Consider the following 12,382-nt stretch of genomic DNA (forward strand, 5'->3'; position numbering starts at 1 on the left):
CTCGCCACAAAGAGCTCTTCAATGCATAGTTTGAACACGACGCTTTTCATTAGCCCGACGAAACCTGCGTGCTGCTCGTAGAGACTTCTACCTCCCGCGTCACACACGTAGCAGACGCGCCTTCCCAGTTTGGGGCCTGGGCTTTGCAGCTGTCGTCGAAACGCCTCTTTCAAAAAAGAACTTGCCGCCTCTCGTCTGCATTCGAGCTGCTTGCCTTCTCTTCAGGCTGTGTCACGCGCGCGGCTTCCGCAGAGCGCCAGGCGCAGCGAGACACTCCCCTCTCAAAAAAATGCGACGCCGCTAGAGCTCTCTCCAGCAGCTTTCCCGGTTCTGCGTGAAGCTGCATCCGCGTTCTGTCGGTGATGCAGGATGAACTGCTGCCTTGTTTGACTCAACAACTCTTTCACGGCGGAACGGAGCGTCACATACAAAGGAAGGAAAACGCCGAGGTGTCTGCATCTGCAGGAACCGGAAGACAGCGCAACTGAGTGATTCCAATAGCGAAAGGAGACGTGGCGACCGGACCCAGGAAGAGAGACATACGAGTGAGAAGAGGCAACACGTTTGCATTCAGCGAGCAGCGACAGCAACAACGCGACGGCCTTCGATACAAACGAATATATAAATATTTAAAGATATGGTTGAAGAGCGAAAGCGCTCGATCTTTTCGCATAAATCGGCATAGAGCGCCCCCCTTCGCACCCAGAAAAACCGTGAAATTCGCACGTCAGTGAAGAGACGCGCCTGCAACGCCGCGTGATTTTTCGGTCGTCGCGACTGCGATTATGGTTTGACTCGAGAGTCTCTGTCGCTCTGCATACAATCACCCCAGCATACGCGCCTCTAGGTGAAGAGGCAAGGATATATGCGTACCTGCTGCGCGGAACAAGTCGTCTTCGGCTTGGAAGAGGGTCGCCAGCGACTTGAGGGCGAACGCTTTGAAGGAGAAGCCGGCCGCGCTCCGGTGCTCCCGCCGCTGCTCTCCCGCCGCCTTCTCGCCCCGCCGCCTCCGGCGCTTGCTTTTCTCCGCGAGGTCCGTCACGCGGCCTACGCGGACAAGAGGCAACTGCGGGCTCGGCGCGCCAGCTGCTAGTGCAGAGTCTGAGCCGCAGCCTGGAGACGAAGAGGGCGGCGAGGGTGACTCGCAGGGGAGGAAGGCGGACTCGCCGCGCGTCGCAGCCGCCTCCGCCGTCCTGCCCCTCGCCTCTGCTTCGGCGAGCGGTGCCACGCCATGCTCCTCCTCATCCTCCGGCGCAGACGCCGGCGAACCCGCAGGCGCGAGAGAGGAGAGCGAGGCGGCTGTGAGCGGAGACCGCGCGCGGGAGTCTGTGGAGGGCGGCGCGGCGAATAGACTGAACGGCCAGCGGCGGGAGGGCAAGCAGAGCAGCGCGAAATTCCAAACAAACGAGAGGTATTCGCCCGAGCCTGCGACCGTGCTCGAGTCCCAGTAGCAGCTGAGAGGCGCCGCTCGCGCTCGCTCCTGCGCCTTCGTCGCAGGAAACGCACTGACAGAGTCCGGCCTCTCCACCACTTGCCAAGCGCCGCCCTGACGGAAAACGGGTGCGTTCCAATCCGCCGTCCCTAGGCACAGCGCAAGGCTCTCCACGAGGCTGCAAACAGACTCAACACAGGGAGGGAGAGAGCTCCGTTGCACCTAAACAGCAACGCACCAATGCCCGCCCCCAAAACCTCGTGGCTGCGAGAATTGTCAAGCGAAGCGGGGTGGGCATGCGCTCTCGCGGAAACGAAGCGGCCGTGCGCACGCGCCTCTCACTTGGCGGGGGGAACACTCGAGAGCCTTCACCGCACGAATGGGGCCGGCGTATGCATGCAGCTCGCCTCTCGTGAGTAAAAAAAAGACATGCAGATTGACAGGCACTCGCGCGTCAAGCGCAAGCTTGAGGCGTTCAACGGGAGAGCCAGCGGGGCGAAAATGGAAAAACTCACTCTTTGTGCGTCGCGTGGCGCGAGATTCCTTTGTCGTTCACACCTGAAAATGCACCAGGCACACGAAAGGCAGTGAAAAAAGGTGAAAGCGATCCGGCTGAGAGCTGCGCAGAACAACGAAAGTGCCTCCGCAAAGAAAAGACTCGAGTCGGCAGCGGGCATACGGAAGCGCAAAGCGCAAGGGAAGGTGAAAGGCCAGCTTCAGACACTTGAGTTTAAAAAAAGTCCGGCTGTTGCCGCGGTGGTACACTCGAGATTCAAGTTTTTGCTCTCCACGTGTTGTGCGTATCCCAGAGTCCGCGCGCCTTGAAACGAAAGACCCGCTTTCCTGTTCCGCAGATACACGAGAATCTCCAGAGCACTTCACACAGAGGAAGAAAAGAGGAGAAAAGCAAGGCAGCAGGAAAGCCAGACACACAGCTCAATCGTCGCGGGACGGCCTCCATTAACTCCCTCTCTCCAGGCCTTACCGAAAGTGTGTGAGATGACGGCAGCTGTCATCGGCAGCTTGAGTCTCCTTTCTCCGTGCACCAGCTCGACAGCCCAGGTTCCTTCTTTCTTCTTTCTCGCTTTCTTCGCCTGCCCTTTGCCTCCCTGCGCTCTCCGCAGAAAGGAAAACCAGCGAAACGTGCTCCTGTCCTTTGGCCGTCGCGCGCCGCTCTCGCCTCCCTTGTCTGCTCGCTCCTCTGACACATCGGCGCGGCGAAGGTGCGCAGGGTCGGAGCTCGCGACCGCAACAACCGCGCTTACTTCCCGCTCCGCGCTCTCCGCCGAACTCTCCATCTTGTCCTTTCCTTTCTCGCCCGCGGCTGTCGCCTTCGCAGCTGTCGCCTTCGCGTCTGCTCTGTCTGCCGTCTCAGCCTCCTGGGGGACTCTTCGCAAGAGAGAGGGTTGCAGATCGGCGACGGCGACGAGCGTGCCCACCTTCTCTCTCTCTGTCTGGCACCCGGTTGCCGGGGAGACGCGCGCCGCGTCGCGCTTCTCTCCAGCGGCCGTCGCAGGCGAAGGTCCGGGGGGCGAGGCGGGCGGTGCGTCCGCGGCAGACGCTGCGAAGGGAGGCCGCGAGCTGCCGGCGCCGCCGGCGGGGTCCGCGAGCGCAGTGGGAGGGCCGGAGAGGCGCGCGAATCGGTAGCCGATCGCGCGGACGTGTCGAGGCACGAGAACGGGCGCGGAGACGTAGTAGGGGAAGAGGTTGGGGTTGGTGCGCAGTCTGATGCCTCGCCGCCTCCTCCATCCGCCGAGAAGTCGGTGGCTCCCGACGACGTAGAGCGCGCTGCAGGGGCAGTCCTGCCACCGGCGGTGATCGCTCCAGCGGGCGCCGGCTGTCGCGGCCTCGATCGCAACCTGGCTTGGGTTCGGAGTCTCCCACGCGGCAGCGAAGGCCGGCTGCTCCTGAGGCGCGCCAGGCGCCCAGATCTGCGAGTCCGGTCGCGCCTCCACGCGGGCGATCCGCGCGAGCGAGGCCGTGGAAGAGGACGGCGAAGAGGATCGCTGCGACACGGAGGGCGAGGACGACGAGAAGCCAGACGAGCACGTGAGTGTGGGGGACGACGGGGGCATGAAGGCGGGAGCTGGGGTCTTCATCTCGTCGACGGAAGAGGAGAAAAGTGAGGGCACTCGCCGCCACTCTTTGCGGCGGCGGTCGCCGAAGAAGACGGGATCCTCGAAGCGGTCGGACGAGAGCGACGCTTCGCCGCCTCCGCCCAGAGGGTCGGCTCGCCCAAAGACAATGGCACCCGGCAGCACCGGCTGACCATCGCGCGCGGCGTCTGCCGAGAAGAAGGACAGGTACGACGCGGCGGAAGACGACGGGCGCGACGGGAACGAAAACTGAGAAGAGGCGTGCAGAGGAAAGCGGCGGGACGGCCTCTCGGAGCGAGGCTGGGGACTCGGCCTCTGCGACACAGGCTGCAGCTGCGCGCGGCAGGCCGCACACAAACTGCCCTGGGCGTCAAAGACCCGAAAAATGACGGGGACCGACGCCTCCGGACTTGTCTCCAGCGCGTCCGTCGGCAGCTCTTCGGTCTCGGCAAAGGACAGCGAACACGAGAGAGGAGACAGAGGCGCAGTCGACGATCGGTCATCCACGTCGCCCTCCTCCTCGTCTCTCCCTCGCCGCGTCGTCTCTTCGTCCGAGGATGGCGTCGCCGCTGGCCTCCAGTCCGCCGCGTCTCGGCGCCTGTCGCCTTCCCCGCGTCCTGCTTGCTCATAACCGGTCTCCCGCGACCGTTCTGTGTGCCCCCCGGGCGTCTCGCTCGCGTGTCGCGCATCTCCCTCCGCGCTTTCTTTCCTCTCGGCCTCGCCGTCTGTCTGAAGCGACAGGGACAGGCTCTGGCAGTCTGCTGCTGCGGCCGACTCGCCAGCGTCTCTCTGGCCTCTAGAGGTATCCCGAGGAGTTTTCCGTCCCTCCACAGCGCGTGCGTCTTCCTGCAGGTCGGCGACCGCGACGGGCCTGCTGAGGGTTAGCCGCCTGCGAGGGAAGCCTGCCGGTTCTCTCGAATGAGCCACGGCGGGTGAGCCCAGGGACGTGACGCCCGGCGGCGCACTGACGGCGCTCGCGCGGAGCTCCGCCGTGCCAACAGTTGCGCACTCCTCGGCTTCGAAGAAGGAAAAAAGACTCTGCTTCTCGTCCTCGTCCTTCCCGCGCGCCTCTTCCTCCTCCGTCGCCGCTCGATCCAGCTGGTCTGTGTCGAGCGCGGCGGGCGGGGTCTCACCGTCTCCCCAGGCGACGGCCCGCCGGGGGGCAGCGGACGCCGTGGGCGCCAGTTCCGAGACCAGAAAGCGGAGCGTGGAAGCGCACTCCTGCCCCTGCAGCCACGAAGCTCGCCGCGCCGTCGGCCGCGGCGGCTCTTCTCTCAGCTGCTGCATTTTACCCGCCCGCTGCAGGCCCTGCTGAGTGGGGGGCCTCCGTTTCAGCAGACTGCACGCTGGCGACGCGGCAGGGGCTTGCTGACTCGTCGCGCTCTCAGGCGCCTCGGAGCTCGTGCTGCGCCGCTCCTCTGGCTCGCCCAGAACTTCCTTGTCGCTCCCTCCACCTACTGACCACCGATTCCCCGCCATCGACTCAGGCGGCTGGGTGAGGGGCGACCTGGTGCCAAATCCCGCGGAAGAAGAAGCTGCGTCTGCCGTCGTCCCCCGGCACCGCCGCTTGACGCGCAGCGGATCCTCGTCTTCTGCGCCGGCTGATGCTGGTGAGTCGGGAGTCGAGAGCCTCGGAAGGTCAGCCCTGGGTAAGCGTGCGGGACAGGAGGATGCAAGAACGGATTTCGCCGGCAACCTTTCCTCGCCGGAGGGGTCGCGCGATGTCCTTCCGCGTTCTCCAAGGCCCGCTGCTCGCTCGGAACTGCGGCTGCCAGCGACGACGGCCTCCGCACCTTCCGACGCGGGCGTCCGGTCACGCAGGGCGATGGGGTCTCCATCTTCGGCGAGCGGCTCCGCCGAAGCGACCGAGGAGACAGAAGAGACGTACAGAGCACGGGCGTCGTCGCCCCATGCAGCCGTGTGCATGAAGGCCCTGTCTTGAATGGAGCTTGCGAAGCTTTCCGTCTGAAGTCGAGGTATCGCCAGCGTTTTGCCGGTGCCCGAGGAAGCAGTAGGGAACTCGCCCGCCTCCATGGCGCCGTCGTCGGAAGAGAAAAAGGAAACAAAGCTGAGTCTGCGCGCGTCGCTGTCCCGCAGCGCGACGGATGCTTCATCCTGTTGCCACCCGTCGCCAAGCGCTGAGCAGGACGCCGCGGGAAAGGGCGAGTGGATGGCTGGCAGCGAACAGGAGCGCGGAGACCGCGGGGTGCGCGTGGGAGCGCACGCCGAAGAGGACGCGGACGACCGGCGGAACCCCGGAGACGCAGGCGCAGAAGTAGCGGTGCAAACTGTTTTGCGCCGCGCTCGCGGCGTCGCGGAGGGCGCGCCCGGCGAGCACGCGAAGCCAGCAGGAGACAGGAGAGACGACGGCCCCGCGCTCCGCGGAAACGGGCAAGGCGGCGCAGGCGCGAGAGCCGCAGGCAGAGACAACGCGGACGACGTCCGCAGCGGCTGCACAGCCGAGTCGAGATTCGTGTTGCGGGGCTTGTCCGGCGTCCCGACGTCCGGGGAGCCACCTGAAGACCCGTGGCGGCAGGCGGCGCCAGCCCCCGACCGGAATGCAGAGGGTGAGACAGACCAGGGGCTGTAGAGGGGCGAGTCAGACGGCGGGGACGTCGCCTGCAGAGAGCCTGGGCGTTCCTGGCGTGTGAAGATCGGTTTCACCCGGCGAACCGAGGAAAGAGAGTTCGTTGACACTGCGGAAAGATCGCTCTGCGACGAGGGAAGGGAAGGGCAGCGCGGCGAAGACAGACACACAGACACGGGAGACGGAGGCAACGCGGGGGGCGGCGGCGCACGCTCCGGAGAAACTCCCCCTGGCGGCCCGAGATCAAGAAGAACAGAACTCCACGCGGAAGGGTCACAGGACACGCCTACATGGCACTCGTCCCTCGCCGAAAGCGAAGGAAGACTTCCGTCGTCTCCGCCCCCCCACCCCACATGGGGCGAATCGCCTGAGGCGGAACTCGCCGGCGGCGGAACCTCGACGACCTGCACGCTGAGCGCGTGCGTCTGTGCGGCTGCCCAAGCCTCTGAAGAAGCACCAGTCGCCGAAGACGAAGGTGCACGCGGCGTGAAGTCGGGTGGATCTCCTCCACCCGCCGCGCTTCCTGCAGCTTCCTCGAATCGTCGTCCCGGCCGCTCGTGATCCCCCGGGGCTTCCCCCGTTCCGCAAGACGCGCTGCCCTCCGCCATCCTCGTGCCCGCCCGCAAATACTGGAGTGCAAATTTTCTCCTCGCTGCAGCGAGGAGGCAGATCCAAAGGCTTCGTTGGAAACGGCGTGGGGGTCTCGCAGCTCACGGGCCGCGAATCCTAAAAATCGTGTTGCGCGCGGACAGGCGGGAAGCGCGCGCTGCAGAGCGGCACCACAACTGCCTGGCAAACTCAGGGCGCTTCATGCTCGATGTTCTGTTCCCTCTAGATCTCTTGCGACGCCCTCCAGACTTGCTGGAGCCGGAGCCAAGTAGGCGACTCCGTGAGACAGGACACTGCCTCGACGCGGATACCGACGGATGAGTGAGACTGCAAGAACGCCTGACGATTTTCCGGCAGAAAAAACGCCTGTTGCGAAGGATTCGTGTGCGGCCGGTCCTGGGGAAGCAGCTGGATCACAAGGGCTGACGCACAGCCGGAGGAGACGTGAGACGTGCACGCGCCCGGCTACAACGCTGGGCGCTTGTAGGTGCCGCGGCGAAAGGGAGGGCGGAACGAGAATGCCGATTCTTTGCAGAGCGTCGTATAGATCAACTCGACGCGTGCCATGGCAGAACGGCTCCGAAAAAGGGCTGATGTCGGTATACAAAAGAGAAAAACGACGTCGCAAAAAAGGCATGTATAGGTGGTTTCGCGGAGCTCAGAGGGTGTTCGAGACAACAGCTACCCGAGACTGCAGGGCTTGGCTTCACACAGTTCCAGTTCCCTCCTTTATAAGTACAAAATAAATCGCGGGAGTTCCCAGAAAAAAAGCCTAGCGCGCGGAAACAAGCAAGCCTCAGTGCATCGACCCCCCTTGGGGGGCTACGTGGATGGAGGACTGGCTTCAGCTCAAGGACTCCCGAGCGTTTCATTTAGGACCTCGCAAAAAGACGGGTCTTTACACCGACCTATCGGCGCGTTTCAAAGCTTGCAAACTTGGAAAAGCCTATCAAGGAAACAGTCTGTCCCGTCGATGACCCTTGCTCTCGTACCGCGGCGCCACGCTGCCCTGCGACCAACCGGTTGGCGGCGAGTGGTTCGAGTGGCTGTGGTTGCTCATCCCCTTTCTTTGTGTCACGAGCGAACTCTTTGTCGAGAAAATGGCTTTTCACCCCGGCGCGCCTCCCGTACAGGCATATCTCTGGAGACTCCGGTCGCCCGAGTTGCCTGCCGCGCTCGAAAAGGCTTGTACGAATGTGTGACGGAGAACTGGCAAACTGCGGAGCGCAAAGTGACTTCGTCCCGGTCACACTGGCGCGTGGAGTTCCGCGTGTGAAGGGTTGGGAATGCCCTCGAGGGTGCGCAAAGAAGCGACACTCGTACGCGTGTCTTCTTGTGCCTGGCAGGACTAACTGCGTTGGGAACTCGCTGCTTCTCTCCCGCACACTGCGCTGCCAGGGAATTCAATACACCACTGGAACAGCCGAATATCACTTCGTCGCTGGAGTATCTGTTCAGAGCAGAGCTCTGCGAGAAGAGACACCTGCCTACGCTCTGTGCGTAAAAGTGATCAGCGCAGCAGCTGAAGGTTGCTAGACGGTGGCGGGCGAGCACAGGTCGTGTTGCCCTTCGTGAACACGGAGTCTTGGGATTCACTGTCTTAGTTCACTACGCGACGGAGGCGCCTGAGAGCGAGCTGGTGTCTCATTCCCTGTGTCAATGCGAAGCACAGTACTGTGTTGGGGACGGGCGGGCCGCCGCCCAGTCAGAAGGGACGCGTCGAGAGCTCCTGGCTGGGCATTCTGACTGGCACCGTTTTTCGAGCGTGAAACACGTCATTTTCGGAGCATTTCCTCGAATTGTACAGAAGCGCCTTTCTTGGATTGACCTTCGTCCCTCCGCATTTGTTCTGGTGTGCGGCGTGTCCTTTTCTGGGCAATTCGCTCGCAAAGTCCACAGACCCCAAGAGGGCGACACAGAACCGATCCTGTGGCGCATGCTGGCATGTCTCTCCACTGGAGGGAAACCTTCTACCCTTCTTCGCATCAAATCGCGGTTCTTGGTCCGTCGTGCCTTCCGTCAGGAGATGCTCTAGTCTCAGGCTGGCCTCTGGTAATCAAGCGTCCACGTCGGCTGCACTGTCTCGATCCGCTGAAGGAGTTTGAGCCAAAACTGAACTTCCTCACCCTGCCGGCACCGCGTCGCTCGGTGGTGAGACGCGGCGCCCTACACACTTAGTGCCAGCCCTCCTCGGCTCTTCGGCGGGTAGCTCTTGAGTCTGAAACATCCCTTGTTACACTGTTTCTTGAAAGGTCTCCACACTCGCGTGCGTGGCGGAGTGCGTCCGTGAGCTCCAGCTTGCCGCCAGAGCGAGGACTCGCCTGTCGCAAGGCTCTTCAGTTGAGTCCTCAGCTAGCCAGGGAAGGTGCGTCTGTGTATCCAGTTGCTGGTGGACTACGCTGCGACTTCTGAAGACAGCCGCCACGGCGGAGAGAAGGCCGGCAGACAGCGAGGGCAGCGCGGCCGATGCAGCCCCGTCTCGAAACTGCTGCGAACAGAAGAGAGCTCTAGGAGTATTGAAGCGCCTGAACATGCGCAGGGTACTCGCGTGTTGGACGGCTACACTGCGTCAAAGATAGAAGCATCCACAATGACTGGCGAAGCTGAGACCACACCCGCTGACGCCAGCGAGGGCACCGCGCAGGGAGGGGGAGAGGCCTCGGGCGGCGCCAGGGAAGGAGGGACGCCTCAGAGCTCGGTCGATGCTCTGGAAGACTACAGATCACTGCACAGAAAGCAATACGAGGATCGACTCCGCCGTGAAGCTGAGGAGGAGGAGAAGGCGAAGAGGATTGCAGAGGAACAGGTAAGGCAGGCAACTGCAGGGCGCTGTGTGAGGCGGGATTTGGTCTCCCGCTTCCTATTCGGTGCACTCCTGAGAATTATTCGATGAGCACTGCATCCTGCCGCGCCTCCTGTGGGAGCACTTGGCCGCTCACATGCCCTCCGTGCCTCTCGGGCCTCTCTCTTCGAACTCTGCGTTTGCTTCCAGAAAGGGTACGAAGTCGCGGCTAGGCTGCAGCAGGAGGAGGAGAGCATTTTGGCGACCAGGATGGCCGCAGACGCAGAAATGAGTCGCCAGTTGTTTGCCCAACTGAACCGCCACGTGCAGCCTGCGGTCTTGGCAGACGGCGCACCGGGGACGGGCGCGGCTCCCGCGCAGGGCGGCGCCTCTGTGGGGACGGCGGCGGGTGCGTACTCCACAGGGTGGTACGAGCAGCTGCGACTACAGCAGGAGCAAGAGAGACGAGTGCAGGAAGGCTATAGCGCCTTTCCTCCGCAGTCCGACGATGACAAGTAAGCAGTCGTGACGACGTCCCCTACCGGAGAAGAGAGATGTCGCGGTCTTCCGTGGCCGCTGATACTTCACAAGGACAGGTCACGTGGCGACGATTGGCCTTTTGGCTACAGACTTCACCGTGTCACGCTGCGCAGAAGACGCACTCTCGTCTTCTCAAGCAGAGCCAGAGACTGCATGTTGTGCGCTGCAGAGTTGTGAAGAAACGCCTCTCTACTACGCCAGCGGAGCCGATATCGTCAACTGTCGAACAGTGCTATCTACTTCAGACTTCGCGGTGGAAACAGAACCAGTGCGGATGCCGGTGGCGTCCCTCCAAGCAGCTGATGTGCTGTAGAAGTCGAATGCTATCTTGTGTCATGTGCGGGATATGCACAGCGTACGGCCACCGATGCGGACAAACTACACAGAGCGCCTTATCGACGATAGTCCGGTCGGTTGGGGCGCGGCTGGCGGCGGCTATTCCGAGAGGTACGCGACCAATGACGGGAGCTCGGTGACCATGTGTTTTTCTGTCCCCGGGGTTGCCGTCACGAGGCAGAGTGTTTGCCGTGCGGGAAGGTCGAAACAGTGGAAACCTAGTTTTCGTTTTCCGTACACAGAATGAGTCAAGGGAGGTTTGCCAGGCTCGTTTGTGCGGCTCCCATGATGCCAAGGAGCTCCTGCGTGCGCGCTGACAGTCCTCGATGAATGCGACAGCCAGCGGTAGCGAACCCGGGCACCTCGGGCTGGCAACACGTTTCCTGGGGATGCAGGTGAGGCTCGCAAGTTATGGATATTCAGAAGGTGCCCATCTTCCGTCTTCTTGTCTCCTTTTCCAGCTTGTTAGGTCAGGGCGGAAGTGATGGAGGCGGCGGCTTTTCCTGGATAGCAGATATTCTGCGGGGTACTTTTGGAATCCCCGACAGGTAACAGACATTGGTGAATATAGCAAGGGAAACTGATGAAGCAAGCTTTACGAAAAATCTTTCCTTGTGAGCATGCTGGCAAGGCGCTTGACAGTGAGCAGCTGCTAAAAGTATTCGAATTCTCCACTTCCCTAGGATGTCTCAAGACACCGACCAACTTCGGCGTGTGCTCCTGTTCGTTTTTCAGTAACACTGTGGGTGCGTTTATTAGATTTCACTTCTTCTTTTCATTTCGGCACAGGGATTGGGTCATTCACTTGCGAGATCGAGGGCGCCTTGCTACCCGTATACCGTCTGGCGCTTTCTCTGATGGTATGTAGCCGCTCCAGCATAATGGATGTTTTTTTTTGTGTCTGTTCAGGGCAGGCGCTGGAGAGGTGCTATCGCCAGCGGAGCGAGCACATCGGCGCCGTCGGGCTATATATATCGCCCTAGTTTGTGTATTCATGATAGGTCCCCTCGCCGTCGCCCTTATGATGCTTATTTCGCAAGCGATGCAGTGACTTGGAAGGACTGGAAGGCGGCTGATCTTGATGGATCTGTCCTTGACTTCATAGCTACGCACGCGAGACCCAGCCTAATCTCTTGCCATCCCGAGCTGGACAATCGAAGACCGTGCAAACGGAAGGGGTTCCTATGCGCAGTTTTTGTGTCGGTTCACTGCCGGCGTGCTGCTCGAGACAACGACTATGAGGCAATTGTCGCTCGCGGCAACGCTTGCGCCGCTGTTCGCCGTCAGCGAAAGATGGAACACCATTTCTTTTAATGTCATACAGTAGCGTCGTCTTCGCGTTTTCGATACGAGTTCAGACACTTGACGTGCCAGTTTCTTGTAAATTCTGAGCCATTTTCCCCGTACGCAGGTGCCCTAGCGCTCGATGATGCGTGACTGAACATATGCGCGACGCCACTAGATACCTAAGAGTCCGACAGCCCCACCTACATGGTCGGCTGCGACATTTAGGTCTACCCTGTCCTGGTCATTTTCCCCTGTTTGTTTGACGAATCTCCCATCTGGTGCACTGCCCACGCTGGCGGCGTTGTGATATTGAAATAGGGCTCGCGTCTACGCTCTACAAGAAACCAATGAAACCTGTGGTAAATCTCTTCGCTGGCGGCAATTGCGCATCCCTTCAGCGGGCCCCGTAAACTACAGAAGCCTATACGTGGAGCGCCGCCACGGGCACTCGTGCGAACACACTGTTCCTGTTACGTAGATCCTGTTATCAGGGAAGGCTGCTGGCTCCCGTTTGCCGACAATAATTTCCCTCCCGCCAAAAACGTTTCGAAGTCATTTGGTACAACGCGGGCAGGCCGACGTGCAAAACCCTCCAGGTCGGGCGAGTTGAGCAAATGACCAGAGGGACTCTCTTTGCCATGTATGTCCCGAGCCATACTTCCCTGTCAGCTCATCTGCGCGAATGCGGTCCAGCGGTCCCGTGAAGAAGCCTG

At 61.5% G+C, this 12,382-nt stretch overlaps 2 protein-coding genes across 2 annotated transcripts; one reads left to right on the forward strand and one right to left on the reverse strand.

The window, feature by feature from the left end:
* Positions 1–823: 823 nt before the first annotated feature.
* BESB_001260 (uncharacterized protein) lies at positions 824–6,723 on the reverse strand (the record flags this gene model as incomplete). The annotated part of the gene is made up of 3 exons (XM_029358881.1): positions 824–1,610; positions 1,948–1,990; positions 2,418–6,723. The coding sequence occupies 3 exons, from the start codon at positions 6,721–6,723 to the stop codon at positions 824–826; spliced, it is 5,136 nt and encodes a 1,711-aa protein (XP_029221793.1).
* Positions 6,724–9,314: 2,591 nt separating this feature from the next.
* BESB_001270 (uncharacterized protein) lies at positions 9,315–11,433 on the forward strand (the record flags this gene model as incomplete). Its single annotated transcript, XM_029358882.1, has 5 exons — positions 9,315–9,530; positions 9,717–10,021; positions 10,401–10,493; positions 10,844–10,930; positions 11,292–11,433. The coding sequence occupies 5 exons, from the start codon at positions 9,315–9,317 to the stop codon at positions 11,431–11,433; spliced, it is 843 nt and encodes a 280-aa protein (XP_029221794.1).
* Positions 11,434–12,382: the final 949 nt, after the last annotated feature.

Source organism: Besnoitia besnoiti, chromosome I (assembly GCF_002563875.1).
Source record: "Besnoitia besnoiti strain Bb-Ger1 chromosome I, whole genome shotgun sequence".
NCBI lineage: Eukaryota > Apicomplexa > Conoidasida > Eucoccidiorida > Sarcocystidae > Besnoitia > Besnoitia besnoiti.